The sequence below is a fragment of the Trachypithecus francoisi genome, unplaced genomic scaffold (genome assembly GCF_009764315.1).
Source record: "Trachypithecus francoisi isolate TF-2019V2 unplaced genomic scaffold, Tfra_2.0 Lachesis_group17, whole genome shotgun sequence".
Classification (NCBI taxonomy): domain Eukaryota; kingdom Metazoa; phylum Chordata; class Mammalia; order Primates; family Cercopithecidae; genus Trachypithecus; species Trachypithecus francoisi.
In genome coordinates, this window is record NW_022681462.1 from 42,019,463 (window position 1) to 42,039,672 (window position 20,210).

At 39.6% G+C, this 20,210-nt stretch overlaps 1 protein-coding gene across 4 annotated transcripts in view; it reads left to right on the plus strand.

Moving 5' to 3' along the window:
* The window catches only part of ANAPC1 (anaphase promoting complex subunit 1), a 121,979-nt gene that overhangs the window by 26,036 nt on the left and 75,733 nt on the right, over positions 1-20,210 (plus strand). For all 4 annotated transcript variants that reach the window (XM_033175457.1, XM_033175459.1, XM_033175458.1 and 1 more), the window contains 7 exons: positions 2,655-2,750; positions 4,171-4,261; positions 4,377-4,442; positions 10,742-10,876; positions 13,804-13,944; positions 15,093-15,153; positions 18,376-18,563. In XM_033175457.1, coding sequence (XP_033031348.1) covers positions 2,655-2,750; positions 4,171-4,261; positions 4,377-4,442; positions 10,742-10,876; positions 13,804-13,944; positions 15,093-15,153; positions 18,376-18,563 — 778 coding nt within the window. The remainder of the gene's footprint in view (positions 1-2,654; positions 2,751-4,170; positions 4,262-4,376; positions 4,443-10,741; positions 10,877-13,803; positions 13,945-15,092; positions 15,154-18,375; positions 18,564-20,210) is intronic.

The following is a 20,210-nucleotide window of genomic DNA, read 5'->3' on the forward strand; positions in this document are numbered from 1 at the left end:
TCTATTTGATGACAGCGGTAAGAAGGCACTTTATAAGTGTGTTGGAAGTTTGAGAAAGAGCAGAACAATAAATGTGGAATTGTCAGCTTATAAGTGGTGATTGAGGTAAGAGAATTGGACTAGAATTGAAGAATTATTGTATTCAATAATTGTGTGTATGTGTAGTATATAGACCTTTTCCCAAGGAGAGGGTTTTAACATTCCTTAGATTCTCAAAGGGATTTGTGGCCTCCAAATAGTTAAAATCCAGTGGTGTAGAATTAGAAGAGGGCTAGGAACTGAAGTCCTGGAAACTTAAGATTTGGGGAATGGAAAGAGACAAAACTGGCACAGAGAGACAAAGCAGAAGAGATCAGATGGGAGAAGGAGCAGGAAACACAGAACACATAAAAGAGAGAGCATTTCAAGAATACAGAGATGCCAGTACTGCCAGGTACTGGTGAAGTGTGGCCCTGAGAGTTGAGCCCAGAGAGGAGGTGCCTGGGTGGCAGTGGGTTCCTTGGTGACCTTGGCCAGAGCATTTTAAGCTGGGAGGATGGCGGGGGAAAGTGGGGTAGAAAAAGTAAATGGGGACTGAGAAAATGAACATAGGCATACAGACTGTTGTAAGGAGTTTGCCTTTGAGTGGGATTGAAGATACAAAATTAGAGGGCGTCTCGGTCAAGGAGAGTTTTGTTTTTGCTGAACTGTAATAGAATTAGTTTTCATGACATCTTGCCCCAGTATTTTCTTTTTCTCTTTTTTTGAGACAAGGTCTCACTCTGTCGCTCAGGCTGGAGTGCAGTGACTCAATCATAGCTCACTGCAGCCTTGGCCTTCTGGGCTCAGGTGATTCCCCCACCTCAGCCTCCCAGGTAGCTGAGACTATAGGCACACACCACCATGCCAAACTAATTTTTTGTAATTTTTGTAGAGAAGGGATTTTGCCGTGATGCCCAGGCTGGTCTCAAACTCCTGGGCTCAAGCAATCTGCTTGCCTCTGCCTCCCAAAGTAATGGGATTACAGGTGTGAGCCACTGTGACCCTGACCCCCAATATTTTCTTACTTAACCACAATACAAGTTTTATATCCAGTCAGATTGACAAGGTCTTTTATATACTCTAATGTTGAGTCCATTTTATATTTTAAGACTTTTAATGTGAAATAGTAGGCTATATAGACTATACTCAAGGGAAAGCACTGAAAATGCAGATGAGAGGAAATGATTGATGGAACAAGTAACCAGAAAGGTGCACAAGTGGTGAGATTAGCCTTGGGATAAAGAAGTGAAGGTTGATAAGATACGTAAGGCAGGAGGTTGAGCTCAAAGCTTAGAGCCTCGTTTTATCTGAAATATAAGACAAATGTATACTCTTAAGAGAGAGTAGAATGGGGGATAGGTAGTCTGAAGAAAGTAAAGATGTGGATACAATGTTGAAGTAGTCTCTGGTTTGTTTCTCATATATAAAATAAAAGTATCTTACAATTAAAACTCGTTTTTCTTCAAACTTATTTGTAAGTTGGATATATTATAGATTCTTATTTTTTAGATTTATGGGTCTTCTGTAGCACTTTATTTATTTATTTTTTGAGACGGAGTTTCACTCTTGTTGCCCAGGCTGGAGCGCAATGGCACAATCTCGGCTCAACACAACCCTCCCAGGTTCAAGTAATTCTCCTGCCTCAGCCTCCCGAGTAGCTGGGATTACAGGCATGTGCCACCATGCCTGGCTAATTTTGTATTTTTAGTAGAGATGGGGTTTCTCCATGTTGGTCAGACTGGTCTCGAACTCCTGACCTCAGGTGATCCACCCACCTTGGCCTCCCAAAGTGCTGGGATTACAGGTGTGAGCCACTACACCTGGCCTTCTGTAGCACTTTAGAAGGAAAGGTTTGGGAATTAGAGATACGATTTCAAAAAGAGATGTGAATGAGAAGGAGAGAGGGGTAGATAGGAGAAATAGCATTATGAAAGATCTGACGCTTTGAAGGATAGGAATGCAAGTTTGCATGCATTACTTTACAAGTAGTAGCTTAGTTTGCATTACTTTACAGGTAGCTAGCTTACATAGTATGTAATTTAAAAGTTCATCAGTAATTGTTAAATTTATTGTAGATTTCCCCAACAAAGCTGTCTAATGAGCTCATAATCAAAGAACTGAAAGGATCTTAGAACATAATCAAAGAACTGAAAAGATCATGAAGTTTAATTCTTAGAAATGTTTGTGTCTTCAAAATTATTGCTTGACTTAAGTAGTTTTTAGATTTCTTGCAGAATATTTTCGAAGACTTTTTTTTTTTTTTTTTTTGAGATGGAGTCTTGCTCTGTCGCCCAGGCTCGAGTGCAGTGGCGTGATCTCGGCTCACTGCAAGCCCTGCCTCGTGGGTTCACACCATTCTCCCATTCTCCTTCCTCAGCCTCCAGAGTAGCTGGGACCACAGGCGCCCGCCACCATGCCTTGCTAATTTATTTTGTATTTTTAGTAGAGACAGGGTTTCACCGTGTTAGCCAGTATAGTCTGGATCTCCTGACCTCATGATCCCCCCGCCTTGGACTTCCAAAGTGCTGGGGTTACAGGCGTGAGCCACCACACCCGGCCTCAAAGACTTTTAGTAGTTACTGTGGTAGATTCTTGGACCGGTGCTGACAGTTACTTTATTAATGTATCTATAGAGAGAAAAATTCACAAGCCTCAAAAGTGTTTATTACATCTGACCTATGTGGACAAAAGTTCCTGTGCTTTTTAGTGGAGTCCCAGCTCCAGTTACGGTAAGCGTGTGTGTTTCCCATTGTTTCTGTGTAAATAACTCAGCACTGCTTTTTCTTTTTCTTTTCTTTCCTTTTTTTTTGGCTAAGTAGTTTTATTTAGAAATAATTTACGTGTCATAAAATTAACATGTTTTAACTGTACAAATAAATGATTTTTAGTAAATTACAGTGTTACACAACCATCACCACAACCCCAATTTTACAAGATTTATATCACCATACAAAGATTTCCTTGTGCTTGTTTGCAGTCAGTCTTGTTCGCATTTCCAGCATCAGGCAACCATGCTAGGCTTCTGCCTTTATAGATTAGTTTTTTCTGGACATTTATATATATATAATGTATGTACACACAGTATCTGTAGCTTTTTGTGTTTAGCTTTCACTTAGCATGATGTTTTTAGGATCCACCATTTAGTAACGTACCATTATTTCATACCTATTGCTATGTAATAGTCTATTGTATAGATCTACCATGTTTTGTTTATCTGTTCATCAGTTGATGGACTTTTGGTTTATTTCCACCTCTTGACTACTGAGAATTATGACAGTATGAACAGTTGAGCAAAAATCTTGAGCAAATATGTGGACATATGTGATTTTATTTTTCTTGAGTAAATACTTAGGATTGGGTCGTTGGGTTGAATGGTAAATTCATGTTTAACTTTTTAAGAAATCACCAATCTGTTTTCCAAATAGCTTGTATCATTTTATATTCCCACCAGCAGAATACGAAGGTTAATGTCTCTTTATCCTTGACAGGATTGGATATCATCACACTCTTTGATTGTAGCTATTTTCTAGTGGTTGTGAAGTGGCTTTAATTTGCTTTTCTCTAATGCATTCTGATGTTGATCATCTCATGAAGTTATTAGCCATTCATTTATCTTCTTAGGTAAAATATCTATTCAGATCTTTTGCCGTTTATTTACCTTCATATTTTGAAATACGATAGATCACAGCAAGTTACAAAATAGTAAACAAGTCCTGTGTACCTTGCATTCTTTTTCCCTCATAGGTAACCTCTTATATACCTATATAATACATTATCATAACCAGGAAATAGATGATCTACACACTTTATTTCAAATTTCATCAATTTGACATGTGCTCATTTATGTGTATATATGGTTCTATGCAGTTTTTTCACATGTGTAGATGTGTGTAAATACCACCACCGTCAAGATACAAAACATCTTTATCTCTCTTATGTTAACTCCTTATAGTCACATACACCATTACCCACCGATCCTGGCAACCACTAATTCTCTATGTTGATAATTTGACATTTGTGAATGTTGCATAAATGGGCTCATACAGTTATATAAACTTTTGAGATTGTCTTTTTCTGTTCAGCATAATACTTTTAATACCCATACAGGTTGTTGCATATATCAAGTTTCTTTTTTATTTTATTATTTAGCTGTGTAAAGTTTCAAGAGAGTAATGATAAAACCCAGCTCATCTTTGGTTCAGTGACCAACATACCAGCAAAGGATGCAGCACCAGTGGAGGTAATGTAGGCACATTTGAGAAGTTGAACATTATGCCTCATCAGGTTTTTCAGTCAAAAAATCTGTTAATTTGCTCAGATTGGGAAATTAATTTTTTGTCTTTTTTCTTTTTTAGAAAATAGACACCATGCTGGTCTTGGAAGGTAGTGGAAACCTGGTGCTATACACAGGAGTGGTTCGGGTAAGCAAAAAATAGCACTCCATGCATTTAGTAGGACTTCAGACTGCCTCTATGAATATTTTTAATGTTACTTTAGATTGATATTTTAAATTTGTTATGTTCCTGCCTGCACAATTTGGCAGAAGATTTTTGTTAATAATTCTCAGTGAAGCTTCCCATTCAGGTGGGTCCTAATTTGGAGGGTTATGGCTCACTGCTATTAAATGCATTGGCACTGTAAACCTGTCACAGATGGGAAACCTTCAATGAGTATAGGTAGATTTTTTTTTTTAAAGTTAAACTAGTTTTGAAATTGAAGCATGGGTACCTTTGGTAAGTACTAAAGTTCTGGTAAAGTTTCATTATATTAAATGTGGTATATGTTAGCTGTATTTTTTTAACATTTGTGAAATATACACAGAGAATGTACATTTTACAAATTTAAATTATGAAATTTAAATACACACATACAATTTGAATAGTAATGAAGTGAATATTCAGATACCCAGTATGCTGGCTGAGAAATAGAATATTGCCAGTATCCTTATTTTTATTATGTTCTTTTCTGATTGCATGCCATCTTCCCTTGCCCTCGAGATAGAAGAATCCTGATTTTGTGATAAATCAGTTGTTCATATTACTAGTTTTTACAGTTATGTATGTATCACTAAAAGATGCATTATTTAGTTTTCCTTGTTTTTGAATTTTTATATAGAAAAGATACTGCGTATTCTCCTCTGATGTACTTATTTTGCTCAGCATTATATTTGTTTTATATTTGTCTGTGTTGATGCGTAGTATTGTTTACTCATTCAGTTATGTATATATTTAATAGTGTTCCATTGTACCTCGTTTTGTGCTTTGTTTTATTGTACTTCACAGATACTGCATATTGTTTTTACAGATTGAAGGTTTGTGGCAACTTTGTGTTGAGCAAGTCTGTTGCTCCCAGTTTTCCAGCAGCATGTGCTCATTTTGTGTCTCTGTTTCATATTTTGATAATTCTTGTATTATTTCAAACCTTTTTGTTATTAGTTTATCTGTTATGATGATCTGTGATCAGTGGTCTTTGATGTTACTATTGGAATTGTTTTGGGGCACCATGAACTGTACCCATACAAGATGAGGAACTTAATTGATAAATGTTTTGTGTGGTCTGCCTGATCATTTGACCCCTTTCCTGTCTCTGTCCCTCTCCTTCTGTCTCCCTATATCCTGAGACAAAACAATATTGCAGTTAGACTAATTGGCCGGGCGTGGTGGCTCACGCCTGTAATCCCAGCACTTTGGGAGGCCGAGGTGGGTGGATCATGAGGTCAGGAGATTGAGACCATCCTGGCTAACACGGTGAAACACCGTCTCTATTAAAAAATACAAAAAATTAGCCGGGTGTGGTGACAGGTGCCTGTAGTCCCAGCTACTTGGGAGGCTAAGGCAAGAGAATGACCTGAACCCAGGAGGCGGAGGTTACAGTGAGCTGAGATCGTGCCACTGCACTCCAGCCTGGGCGACAGAGCCAAACTCTGTCTCAAAAAAAAAAAAGGAATTAGACTAATTAGTAACCCTGTAATGGCCTCTAACTTTTCAAATGAAGGGAAAAATCACAAGTTTCTCACTTTAAATCAAAAACTAGAAAGATTAAGCTTAGCGAGGAAGGCATGTTGAAAGCCGAGATAGGTTGAGAGCCAGACCACTTGTGTGTGAGAGCCAACCTGTTCATGCAAAGGAAAAGCTCTTGAAGGAAATTAAAAGTGCTATTTCAATGAACATGGCAACTGATAAAGCAAAGCACCCTTTTCACCGATATGAAGAAAGTTTCAGTGTCTGGACAGAAGATCAAACAAGCCATAACATTCCCTTATGCTGAAGTTGAATCCACAGCAAGACCGTAACTCTCTTCAATTCTGTGACGGCCGAGAAAGGTGAAGAAGATGCAGATGAAAAGTTGTAAGCTAACAGAGATTGATTCTTGAGGTTTAAGGAAAAAAGCCCTCCCCATAACACAAAAGTGCAAGGTGAAGCAGCATGTGCTGATGTAGAAGCTGCTAAGATAATTGACGCAGGTGGCTACACTAAACAGATTTTCAGTGTGGATGCAACAGCTTTCTTTTGGAAGAAGATGCCATCTAGGACTTTAATAACCTGAGAGAAGTTAGTCCCTGGCTTCAAAGGACAGCCTTACGCTTTTGTTAGGGGCTAATGCAGCTGGTGACTTTAAGATGAAGCCAGTGCTCATGTACCATTCCAAAAATCTTAGGGCCCTTAAGAATTAGGCCAAGTCTGATCTGCCTGGGCTCTATAAATGGAGCAACAAAGACTGGATGGCAGCACGCCTGTTTATAGCATGGTTTACTGAATATGTTAAGCCCACTGTTGAGACTATTGTTCAGAAAAAAGATTCCTTTCAAAATATTACCGCTCATTGATAGTACACCTGGCCATCTGAGATCTCTGAGGGAGATGTACAAGAGATGAATGTTGTTTTCATGCCTGCTGACACATCTGTTCTGCAGCCTGTGAAGGAGTAATTTTGACTTTCAAGTCTTACTATGAAATACATTATTTAACTAGAACTGCCATAGATAGTGATTCCTTTAAGGGATCTGGCAAAGTCCATTGAAAACCTTCTGAGCCGGGTTCAGTGGCTCACGCCTGTAATCCCAGCACTTTGGGAGGCTGAGGGAGGCAGATCACAAGGTCAGGAGATTGAGACCATCCTGGCTAACAGTGAAACCCTGTCTCTACTAAAAATACAAAAAATTAGCTGGGGGTAGTGGTGGAAGCCTATATATAGTCCCAGCTACTCGGGAGGCTGAGGTAGGAGAATGGCGTGAACCCGGGAGGTGGAGCTTGCAGTGAGCCGAGATCGCGCCACGGCACTCCAGCCTGGGTGACAGAGGGAGACTCCGTCTCAAAAAAAAAAAAAAAAGAAAACCTTCTGGAAAGGATTCACCTTTCTAGATGCCGTTAAGAATCTTCATGATTCATGGGAGGAGGACAGAATACCAACAGAAACAGGAATTTGGAAGAAGTTGATTCCCACCCTCATGGATAACTTTGAGGGGCTCAAAACTTCAGTGGAGGAAGTCACTGCAGATGTGGTGGAAATAGCAAGATAATTAGAAGTAGAGCCTTAAGATGTGACTGAACTGACAAAATCTTATGATTAAACCTGAACAGAATTGCCAAACCTGAACAGAATTGCCAAACTTGAACAGAATTGCCAGAATCTTATGATCAAACTTGAAGAGTTACTTCTTCTGGATGAGCAAAGAAAGTGGGAATATACAGAAAACAAATATTAAATGGCAGATTTAAATCCCACTAGGCCACTAATTAAATACAGTGGTCTAACACAAATAACAGAGACTAGCAGAAGGGATTAGAAAATACAGCCCAACTATATATGTTGGTTATAAGAAGCTTTCTTCAAATGTAATGACATAGGTAAGTTAAAGGATGGAAAAAAGATATTATGCAAACAATAATCAAAAGATAGCTGGAGTCGCTATAAAGTGGGCAAAAAAAATGACCAGGAACAAAGAGAGACTTTAGTTAAAGGGCCAAATCACCAAGAAGGCACCCTTGAATATTTTATAAATGTCTGTTCATTCCCGTTGGTTGATAATGTTGTTTATGTCCTCTCCATCCTTGGCAATTTCTTTTCTTTTTTTTTGATACAGTGTCTCGCTCTGTCACTCACACTGGAGTGCAGTGGTCAGATCACAGCTTACTGCACCCATGACCTTGTGACTCATGCAATCCTCCCACCTCAGCCTCCCAAAGTGCTAGGATATTACAGACATGGCCACCACACCCAGCCTGGCAAACTTTTATGTAGGAGTTCAGACAAGTATCTTAGCCTCTATGGGCCACACGCAGTCTCTGTTACATATTTTTTTTTTGTTTTTTTTTCCTTAACCATTTAAGTACGTAAAACCTATTCTTAGCTCACAGACTGTACAAAAACAGGAGACAAGCCAGATTTGGTCATGGAACATAGTTTGCTGACCAAGGATCTAAATAGATGCAGAGAAATCATTTGATGAAATCAAATATCTGTGATAAAAAAAATTCTCAGCAAACTAGAAATAGAAGGGGACTTCCTCAAATAGATGAGGGACATTCAAAATTTTCACTGTGCCTCCTGGTGAGGAGGAAGGGAGGGCCATGACTTTTTTCTTGGTGTTTGCAAAGAGTAGGGCAGGTATAGTGAAAAGTTTCTGTCCTGATTGGACACTCTTTTCCCAACACTTTGGCTGGAAAGAGTAAGAGTTTCTTAGGGCCTGTTTTGTCTGTGAACATTGGAATGTCTGTGTTGCAGACACTTTGAAAGCCTGAGGCCTGGTTATGTAAGGAGTCAAAAAAATCAAAACCCTAGGGAATTCATCATTAGGTCATTCCTGGGTCTCAGGTTACTAGCCATTTGGTCTTCTTTTCTTTACTTCTTCAGAATCTTCTGTTAGTTACATTATAAATTTTATTCAGTTTTTTTTTTTTTTTTTTTTTGAGACGGAGTCTCACTCTGTCGCCCGGGCTGGAGTGCAGTGGCCGGATCTCAGCTCACTGCAAGCTCCGCCTCCCGGGTTCACGCCATTCTCCTGCCTCAGCCTCCCGAGTAGCTGGGACTACAGGCGCCCGCCACCTCGCCCGGCTAGTTTTTTGTATTTTTTAGTAGAGACGGGGTTTCACAGTGTTAGCCAGGATGGTCTCTATCTCCTGACCTCGTGATCCGCCCATCTCGGCCTCCCAAAGTGCTGGGATTACAGGCTTGAGCCACCGCGCCCGGCCAGTTTTTTTTTTTCTTTTTGGTGATTAATGGGGGAAATAGCATGGTATGTGCTTATCCCATCTTTTCATAAATTAGGGGTTTGAGATAGCTTTTAAAAAATTGTGCATAACTAGTTCTCACTGTTATTTTTGTTTTTTAAGCCTAAGGATTTTATTGGTGCAACTCCTATTATTTTGTTAGCTTTTGAGTAGTGTATTAACATGAATATGTATAGTGTTAAGATCTCATTTTAGTTCTGGGCATCTCCTTTTTAGTCTTACCACGTTTTCAGCCTGTAGAGATGTGAATTTCTGTTTTTCCTAAGTATCCTACAGATAGCCAAAATAAGGAGTGGTTAGCATAAATTGTCAACTCATTCTTTTTTTTTTTTTTTTGAGACAGAGTTTCGCTCTTGTTGCCCAGGCTGGAGTGCAATGGCACAGTCTCATTTCACTGCAACCTCTGCCTCCTGGGTTCAAGCAGTTCTTGTGCCTTAGCCTCCCAAGTAGCTGGGACTACAGGTGTATGCCACCACGCCCAGCTAATTTTTGTATTTTTAGTAGAGATGGGATTTCACCATGTTGGCCAGGCTGGTCTCGGACTCCTGACCTCGGGCGATCCACCTACCTCGGCCTCCCGAAATGCTGGGATTACAGGCATGAACACCGTGCCCTGCCGACTCAAATTTTTTTTAAGATCAAAGAATTTATTCTAATTTATATAGAGTATTTTTGAGGAAGAAATAATTGAGAGTTTATTATTGAAGACAGATTGTGTGCTGGAGAGCAATTTGAATTAGGTTGGATTTAATTTCTTGAGCATTACCTGACCTTATTTTTTAAGTCCCTGGGGAATAATTGGTGCTCTTTCTCTCAAGGTTTGAGACTTCTAAGATTGTTGCCTATAGTCTCTGAAAGCTTAGTGTTCTTACTGTCTTTATGACCAAAAGGTAGAAGAGTGCATAGTGTACAGATTTTTATAGAATGTGTTGACTATATTAACATTCCCCTCCTTGCCTGCAAAAAAAAGTCTTCAGTAATGAAGAGAAGGAATCCAACCAAGAGAAGTTATACCAAGTTGTGGGAGACCTAGGTGGGCAGATCGCTTCAGCCCAGAAGTTCAAGACCAGCCTGCATAACATGGTGAAACCCTGTCTCTACCAAAAAATACAAAATTAACCAAGTGTAGTGACATGTGCCTGTAGTTACAGCTTCTCTGGAGGCTGAGGTGGGAGGATCACTTGAGCCTGGTAGGTTGAGGCTGCAGTGAGCTGAGATCATGCCACTGTACTCCAGCCAGGGTGAAAGAGTGAGATCTGGTCTCAAAAAAACAAAAACAAAAACAAAACCCAAAATTATACCAAAATATTTGCAATTGGATGGTGGAGTTGGATAGATTATTGGCATTTGAATTGTTTCTTTGTTGTGTTTGGTGAGCATAAACTTAGAAATATCAAAAGAAATATATGTTTACATTTGTTAACATTTTATTTAAGGATATGATGCATTAAAAGCAACATTTTTTTCCCACATGTTTTTATTGCTTAAAGGTGGGAAAGGTTTTTATTCCTGGACTGCCAGCTCCTTCTCTGACGATGTCCAACACAATGCCTCGGCCCAGTACTCCACTTGATGGCGTTAGTACTCCAAAGCCTCTTAGTAAACTCCTTGGATCATTGGATGAGGTAAGAAATGGACTAGGTGTTGTCAGAAAGTTAACATTTTTTAAAGAAGTTTGGTCAAATATTAGTTCTTTCCATGGTTAACTTAATTTTAGTTAGTACTTGGAGAATAAATGTTTTCAAACAGAAGTGATTCAGTTAACATACATTGACCTCCCTCGTGATGTGTGTGATACTTTTTGAAGGTGCTGGAGAGATGGAAATGATACATTCTTTTCCATCCAGGGATCTCACAATTGTGTGGAGTTGATATACTGTCTGCATAAGAAATTAGAATTTAAGAAAAACTCATGACTTAACGAATGAGGAAAAGAGAGTACCATCGTTGATTGACTGATGGGAAGATAACATCCAATGGGAGGACATGGCAACATGAAAGCCTCATCTCTGAGGCTGTCAGTCTTGGTTTGGACCTTGGGGATGAGTAGGATATCTGTAGGTAGAAAGGAACATTCAAGGCAAGGAGGAATCACACAGGCACAGGCAGGAAGGCCAGATAATGTGGAACATTTTTTAATGGATATTTGTATCTTCATCTCCTAATCATTAGTTAAGGACTCAATAAATCTGTAGAATAAATACTTATAAAAGTACAAGTAGGGTGTTGCAGGATAGAGTTTGGATAACAATAATCTTTTTTGAGCATTTTCTATGTGCTAGGCATTGTTCTCAGTGCTTTATTAGTATTAATTATTTCCTTGGAACAACTTTATTGAGAAGATACTACTATGAATCTTTTTTTTTTTTTTTTTTTAACAAATGAGAGGTTACAAATGAAATAAACCTAATAAGTGGTAAAGCTAGGATTTATACTCTTACTAATGTGCTCTTAAAGGAAGAAAGGATGAAAAGGTGGTTTTATTCTGAATGCAATTGCCAGGGCCTTACAGGATTTTGAGACAGGAGTTACGAGGTTTTGGATCCTTCTTGTAGGTAGGTGTATTTTGGGATTAAAGATAAGGAGACCAGTTAGCCTCCAAGTGAGGTTGTCTGTGTCAGTGTAAGAAGTATGAAGAGGGTTTGAGTATGGGTGGAAAGGAGGGAATAACATGAGAGGCCTTGAGACGTAGAAATGAGTTTGACAGCTGGTTGGTTTTGTGCTCCTGGGCTGGGGAAAGCTGATGTGACATGAGGCTCCGAATTCTCTGAATGACCTGGGAAGGTACCTGGATTTACCAAGTTAGGAAGCCTGGTGAAAAGTGGTTTGTATTTAAAGAACATGTGAGTGTGGATGTTTAGGGACAGTTCAAAGAGAAGGTTATCGTTATCAATTGTATTCGATAATGTCTGTGTCTTCATTAAATTTTTAAACATGTGCAACATTGAATTTTTTCCTTCACACCAGCACATTTGCAGAACATTCAAAGGGGAACTGGAGAAGTGTCAGAGTGTTTTGTGTGATTCGGAAGAATTTCTTTTATAATGGAAAATGGTTTCCAACTTCTTTAGAATTCTATGAGCCTGGTAACAATTAGTGCCTTTTTGATAGGTGTAAGGTCAAGGAAATAATAGTCTAACACATTGGCTGATAGCTTTTCCACTTCTCTGGAAGATTTTGCTAGTAGACTTAGAGCCAGGACCAGTAGAGCTGAATTTTTCCTGGTGACTTTTAGAGTAGAATCTGGAATAGAATAAATACATCTTAGTCTTGATTGTCAGTGTTGACAAGATATTCACTTAGAGATATATAAATTGAATTAAAGGAATCAAAAAAGGATCAGTGGTCATGACTGGAGATTAAGATTGGAAGGATCTGCATGTAGATAGTAACTAAGATCATTTAAATTTTTTGTTTGCATATCTGCAGTAAAGCAAATACATGCTGTTCCTGTATTTTTGAGTAAATAATTGCCTGTAAGGGAAATGCCACGAAATACTGGTCTCATTTATTTGCTTTTTCATTATTGTCCTTTCTTCCTGGGCTCTTAGTGCCTCAGCTGCCTCAAATCACAGTTTAGTTTAGTTTAGTTTTTTTTTTTTGAGATGGAGTCTTGCTCTGTCGCCCAGGCTGGAGTACAGTGGTGCAATCTCACTGCACTGCAACCTCCACCTCCTGGGTTCGAGCAATTCTCCTGCCTCAGCTTTCCAGATAGCTGGGACTACAGGCACCTGCCACCATGCCTGGCTAAATTTTGTATTTTTAGTAGAGATGGGGTTTCACCATGTTGGCCAGGCTGGTCTTGAACTCTTGACCTCAAGTGATCCACCTGCCTCAGCCTCCCAAAGTGCTGGGATTATAGGCATGAGCCACCGTGCCTGGCCCACAGTTTAGTCTTTAGCCCTGTAAGGTTGCTAACGGGGCTGCTGGCTTCTCTCCCTCTTAGCTATCACTTTCCTTGCATATTGTCAGCCTTTCCATATATTCCTCTTACCACCAAAATTTGCAGATGGCCAGAGCAGGAAAAGCAAGGTTCCCCAAGAACGTTGGCCCCCTTCCCTGCAGTTGCTTTCTTTAGGTGAGAATGTTGGCCCCCTTCCCTGCAGTTCCCTTCTCTCCTAGATCTTGGTCCCTCAAGTCCAGGTTGCTTCCACAGTTTTCCCACAGCCATCAATTAGATGTTTTCCTTTTACCTACCTTTTCTAGTTGTTTTCTGTGAGGACCTTGGTTTGCTGGTACTTCATTGTATCTGGAACAAAATTTTTTAAAGAGCCAGGGTCTTGCTATTGTCACCCAGGCTGGAGGGCAGTGGCTATTCACAGGCTCACTACAGCCTCAAATTCCTAGGCTCAAGTGATTCTTCTGCCTCAGTCTTCGCAGTAGCTGGAACTCTACAGGTGCGCACCAGCATGCTTGACTTGGAGCAGAATGTTTTTAAATCATTACATCTTATTGTTTGTTAGACCATATGCAAAAAAGAAATAGTTAAGTTTCCTTGTCCTTAATTTCTCAGAAAACAATTCATTTGTGTTATGTTTATGACTTTTTACAGGTTGTTCTGTTGTCGCCAGTTCCAGAACTGAGGGATTCTTCAAAACTACATGATTCTCTGTATAATGAGGATTGTACTTTCCAACAACTTGGAACTTACATTCATTCTATCAGAGATCCTGTCCATAACAGAGTCACCCTAGTAAGTATAAACAGTTGGTAGCTTTCCAAGAGGTGGGCTGGCATTTCGAATTTGACAGAATAGAAAATTTTGTCTGAAAAATGACAACAAACATTTCTCATGATTTAAAAAAATCTATTGTGTCATTTTTTGGCACTATATTTCTTTATACAGTAATTCTGCTTGTTTTCTACAGTTTCTGTATTTTTAAAAACAGTGAAAATGAAATCTTGAGTCAGTTGAATTGTATATTGATATGATTTTTTGTCTTTTCATTAAAAGTAAATGTCCTTGGCCGGGCGCGGTGGCTCAAGCCTGTAATCCCAGCACTTTGGGAGGCCGAGACAGGCGGATCACGAGGTCAGGAGATCGAGACCATCCTGGCTAACCCGGTGAAACCCCGTCTCTACTAAAAAATACAAAAAACTAGCCGGGCGAGGTGGCGGGCGCCTGTAGTCCCAGCTACTCGGGAGGCTGAGGCAGGAGAATGGCGTGAACCCGGGAGGCGGAGCTTGCAGTGAGCGGAGATCTGGCCACTGCACTCCAGCCTGGGCGACAGAGCGAGACTCCGTCTCAAAAAAAAAAGTAAATGTCCTTTTGATGATGGTGACTCACTGTATAAAGATTAGACACTTTTTATTTTTATTTTTATTTATTTATTTATTTTTTTTTTTGAGACGGAGTCTCGCTCTGCCACCCAGGCTGGAGTGCAGTGGCTGGATCTCAGCTCACTGCAAGCTCCGCCTCCCGGGTTTACGCCATTCTCCTGCCTCAGCCTCCCGAGTAGCTGGGACTACAGGCGCCCGCCTCGTCGCCCGGCTAGTTTTTTGTATTTTTAAGTAGAGATGGGGTTTCACCGTGTTAGCCAGGATGGTCTCGATCTCCTGACCTCGTGATCCGCCCGTCTCGGCCTCCCAAAGTGCTGGGATTACAGGCTTGAGCCACCGCGCCCGGCCGACACTTTTTATTAAAACAAGCATTTTGGAAAGCATTTTGCAAATAATTACATTTAAAGTTTCTGAAATTTGGAAGTGTTCATTTCTGTTTGAAAATGGTTTTTCATTTATTTTATTGCTTTGATAGGCAAAGTCTTGTACCAGTTATTTTTACGACATTCAAAGACTTAGAATGCACAGATTTTATTTACTTTCTCATTTGTTTCCATCTAGGAACTGAGTAACGGCTCCATGGTTAGGATCACTATTCCTGAAATTGCCACCTCTGAGTTAGGTACGATTGAGAAGTTTCATTTCTAAGACATGAAGTAATTGTGATTTACGTTAATAATTGGGGTTTTAAACATTATTTTGCCATTTTTGAAGCCGCTGGATCAAGTTCTTAGGTTTGTAGAGGAGCTTTAAAGAGTCAGGGGGTGCTTTGTGAAGTCTACTCTGTGTGTGCTCTAAGGCTGGAGTACAGGTGAAGGATGTGCTGGTTCTGTTCCTCGGAGATTCTTCTGTTGAGGAATATAATGCAGTTTAATAACATATGGACATGCCAACGGAGCATGGTGGCTCACACCTGTAATCCCAACACTTTGTGAGACTGAGGCGGGTGAATTGCTTGAGGTCGGTAGTTCGAGACTAGCCTGGCCAACATGGTGAAACCCTGTCCCTATTAAAAGTACAAAAATTAGCTGGGTGTGGTGGCGCACTTCTGTAATCCCAGCTACTCGAGAGTCTGAGGCAGGAGAATACCTTGAACCTGGAATGCGGTGGTTGCAGTGAGCCGAGATCGTGCCCTTGCACTCCAGCCTGGGTGATAGAGTGAGACTCTGTCTCAAAAAAAAAAAAAAATATATATATATATATATGTATACACACACACACACACACACACACACACACACACATATGGACATGCCTCTTGCAAGAATATCTGGGAAACAAAGCCTAAGCAACTAGGATATTTCTTGGCATATTTAATGTTTTTTTTTTTTTTCTGTAATGTATTAATGATGTTTTTAATCTTAAATATCTCAATTTTCAGATAAGTTGTGAAATTAGCATAATTGCCTTAATTGAATAAAACTTAGTATTATTGTCAAAATACAATCAGAATTATCTTAATAAATATTGGATTCTGCTTGAATTATTCCTGAAATGCAGTTTCAAAATGCTAGAGGAGAGTATTTGTGAACATAGAATACTAAACAAAATATTAGAATTCAAGGGATTTGCCAACAAACATAGGTTAAGAAAAGAATGTCTATGTGATACAAGGAACTTCATGACATCTCTTGGTTTCAAAATCTAACTGTCAAAGCAGGACATTGGCAGATTGTAGACTAGAATGACTTTTTCATTTTAGGAATTTTCACTGGGTGGGTAAATGGTATTTCAAGTTGATATAGAGATTCCTTGCCTTCTAAAAGGTATTTCGTGATCACAAGGCCAGGTACCTAGAGGTATTATAAGCCTAAGCAAAATATATAAAAATAGATAGTAATGGAGGAAATTAAATAAATAAAAACAAAAATTTTACCCCTTTGTAGCCAAACAGAAGCCCCATAGCTTATGTACATACATTTATGTATTTTACCTACAAAGGGTTCTCACACACTCATGCACATTGGATTTACACTTAATTTGGATTCAGCTATGACATACTTGGTTATTTGGTATTTTAATATTATTTGCTTCCAATCTGTGCTGTGTGAGTGTGCACATTGCAAACTGATGGGACACAGGATGTGTTGCTGAGGATGGGCCCAGTGGCATGACAGTGGAAAGGGAAAAAAGAATCCTGGAAGAGAGGATATGTGAGTACAAAAACATTGCAGTTTGGGATTATTTACTACTAAAAGTAGATTTGGGTCTCTTCACAGTGGTAGCCCTGGCCACTCTGAGGGGCTCATTGTATGCCAGTGTAGTGCTATAATTGATGTGGAGCCATTGAGAATGGTATAAAGCCATTATACCAGGTGTGGTGGGCTTGTGCTTGTAATCCCTCCCCTTTGGAAGGCTGAGATGAGGGGATTGCTTGAGTTCAGGCGTTTTGAGACCAGCCTGAACAACATAGACTCTGTCTCTACAAAAAGAAAAATAAAATTAGCCAGGCATGCTGGCATGTATCTGTAGTCCTTGCTACTTGGGAGGCTTGACCTGGTGGACCACTTGAGCCCAGGAGTTGGAGGTTACAGTGAGCTATGATTGCACCACTGCACTCCAGCCTGGGGACAGAGGAAGACCCCGTTTCCCTTTACCAAAAACAGAATGGTGTAAATTATGTGGTATTAACTCTTAACCCTTTTAAGGCAGAGAGCATGTGAAACATTTTAGAAACTGAACAATGTCAGAAATGAAAGTTACAAAGCTTTGGTTCATAGGCATGTTTACTCATTTAGAACATCATGTAATGCTAGCTAAGCATTGCTATTTGTGGATGCGTATACTGAATATTATATATTTACTGAAGTATTTAAGCAGTATTTATATAAATGTGTAAACATAGAAGTTGTATGTTTTTCATAGTGACTTTTTTTTTGAGACAGTTTCACTCTAGTCACCCAGGCTGAAGTGCAATGGCGTGATCTCGGTTCACTACAACCTCTGCCTCTCGGGTTCAAGCGATTCTCCTGCCTCAGCCTCCCAAAAAGCTAGGATTTCAGGTGCCCACTGCAATGCCCAACTGATTTTTGTTATTTTTAGTAGAAACAGGGTTTCACCATGTTGGTCAGGCTGGTCTCGAACTCCTGACCTCAGGTGATCCACCCGCCTTGACCTCGCAAAGTGCTTGGATTACAGGCATGAGTCACCGTGCCTGGCCCATAGTGACCTTTAATTTGTCACCTGAGCTAGAACATCTTTAGAGTGAAAGGGGGAGCAGTTAGTAATTGCTGGGGCAATGGATGTAAATCAGTACTGTCTCTGGCAAACTGGGCTATTTGGTCACTTTATTTCTGATTCAAAATTAATAATCGAAAAGCTGTCCTTGGCTGGGCACAGTGGCTCACACCTGTAATCCCAGTGCTTTGGGAGGCCAAGGCAGGCGATCACGAGGTCAGGAATTCGAGACCAGCCTGACCAACATGGTGAAACCCCGTCTCTACTAAAAATACAAAAAATTAGCCTAGCTCAGTGGCAGACACCTGTAATCCCAGGTACTTGGTGGCTGAGGCAGGAGAATTGCTTGAGCCCAGGAGGCAGAGGTTGCAGTGAGCCGAGACGGCACCACAGCACTCCAGCCTGGGCAACAGGCAAGACTCCATCTCAAAAAAAAAAGAAAAAAAAGCTGTCTTCAGACCTCTTTCAAGCCCTGTTGAATTCAGTAGTTGGTTTTAGTTTCAGATGATTGGTTAGGTAATGTTTGCATGTCATTGGCTCTTTAGTGACAGTTTTCTTTTCATAATAATTGGCCTTTACATAGTAGAAATTTAAAAACTTGATTATTGAAAGGGAAAAGAAATGCATGCAGAGTAAGAATACTAAAATTAATCTTTGCTTTTAATAGTACAAACGTGTTTGCAAGCAATTAAGTGTATCCTGCCAAAAGAAATAGCAGTTCAGATGCTTGTCAAATGGTACAATGTCCACAGTGCTCCAGGAGGACCCAGTTATCACTCAGAGTGGAACTTATTTGTGACTTGTCTTATGAACATGATGGGTTATAACACAGACCGCTTAGCATGGACTAGAAATGTAAGTAAATACAATTGTTTTCTTTATAGGTTATTCTGTTAATGTAATGGTTGCATAATTGGTAATGTAACATTCAGAGTACATAATAGGCATACCATATTCAAAATAATAGAATAATATTAAGATTTCTTGTATCTATATATTGTAAATCAAATCTCATTTAATATTTAATATTAACATTTTACTAGTAATTATAATTACTGAGCTTTAGAATGTTAAAGCATATACGACTATTTCTTATTTCACCTTTGTAAAATGACTGCAAGTTATACTAGGATTAGTGATAGTCTTGGTTTTATTGATGAAGAAACTGGATCACAAAGAAATCACAGATCGGTGATTTTTTAAAAAACTATGACTAGACTGCATCTTCTGACTCCTTGTTTAACGTTGTTTTCTGAAGACAAGATTGTCTTTTTACACACATGTTGCTTGGGATGTGAGGAGGAAGGTTTGATTTGAGGGGGATTTGAAGTACTTTAGCCTGAGTATCGACTCTGTTAATGGTATAAAGCCTTATCTCTCACCCTCTTCCCCCAGAAACATCCTTACAGGCCCTTATTAGATTATTTACAAAATCAGCAGAGTGGTGTCTTCAGTATTAGTGATCTCTTTCTAGCTCTGGAGATCCCTCGCAGGACAACCTTGCCTGGGTTACTCTGAAAAAAATCACTCTAGATTGTAATTACCCTTTTTCCAGGTAACTCAGCTGTTCCATTCTATACGTTTTAGCCTTGTACAGCAAATCCATTTTTAAAACTTGTTTTTGTCTCAATTATGAAAGGCAAATGTGGAAAATGGAGGAATTAAGAAAATAATTATACTACTCAGAGATAACCACTCTAAACATTTTTGAAGTTACCTTCTGTATAAAAATATCAATGAAAATTTCGCGTATCATTAAAAAATTTTTCTAAAAAACCTCTATCATTTCATCATAGTATAGTTTTTTGTCATAATTAACCCATAGCTAATAATTGTACCTTGTGAATCTTTTGTTTTCCTTATTGTGAGTAATTTATAAACATCCTTTTTCATGAATCTTTTTTTTTTTTTTTGAGATGGAGTCTCGCTCAGTCGCCCAGGCTGGAGTGCAGTGGCACAATCTCGGCTCACTGCAACCTCCGGCTCACTGCAACCTCCGCCTCCCAGGTTCACACCATTCTCTTGCCTCAGCCTCCCAAGTAGCTGGGACTACAGGCGCCCACCGCCACGCCGGCTAATTTTTTGTAATTTTAGTAGAGATGGGATTTCACCTTGTTAACCAGGATGGTCTCGATCTCCTGACCTCGTGATCCGCCCACCTCAGCCTCCCAAAGTGCTGGGATTACAGACGTGAGCCACCGCGCCTGGCCTTCTTTTTCACAAATCTTTAACCACATCTCTAGTTACTTCCCAAGAACTGAATCTTAAAAGAGAGACTGTTGGGTCAAGTAATGTTTGGAAAGGGGTTCCCAGGTGACATTCTTACCAGCATCATTTACAAGTGCCATTTCCCCATAGTGTTTATTTGTGATGTGGTGAACCTTTGCTAGCTTACTGAGAAATTTTATCTTATTTCTGTATAAGTGAATGGGAATTTTTTTCAAAATTTCATCAGTTATTTATAGTTCTTATTTTTTGATTTGTATTTCATGTCCTTTGTCT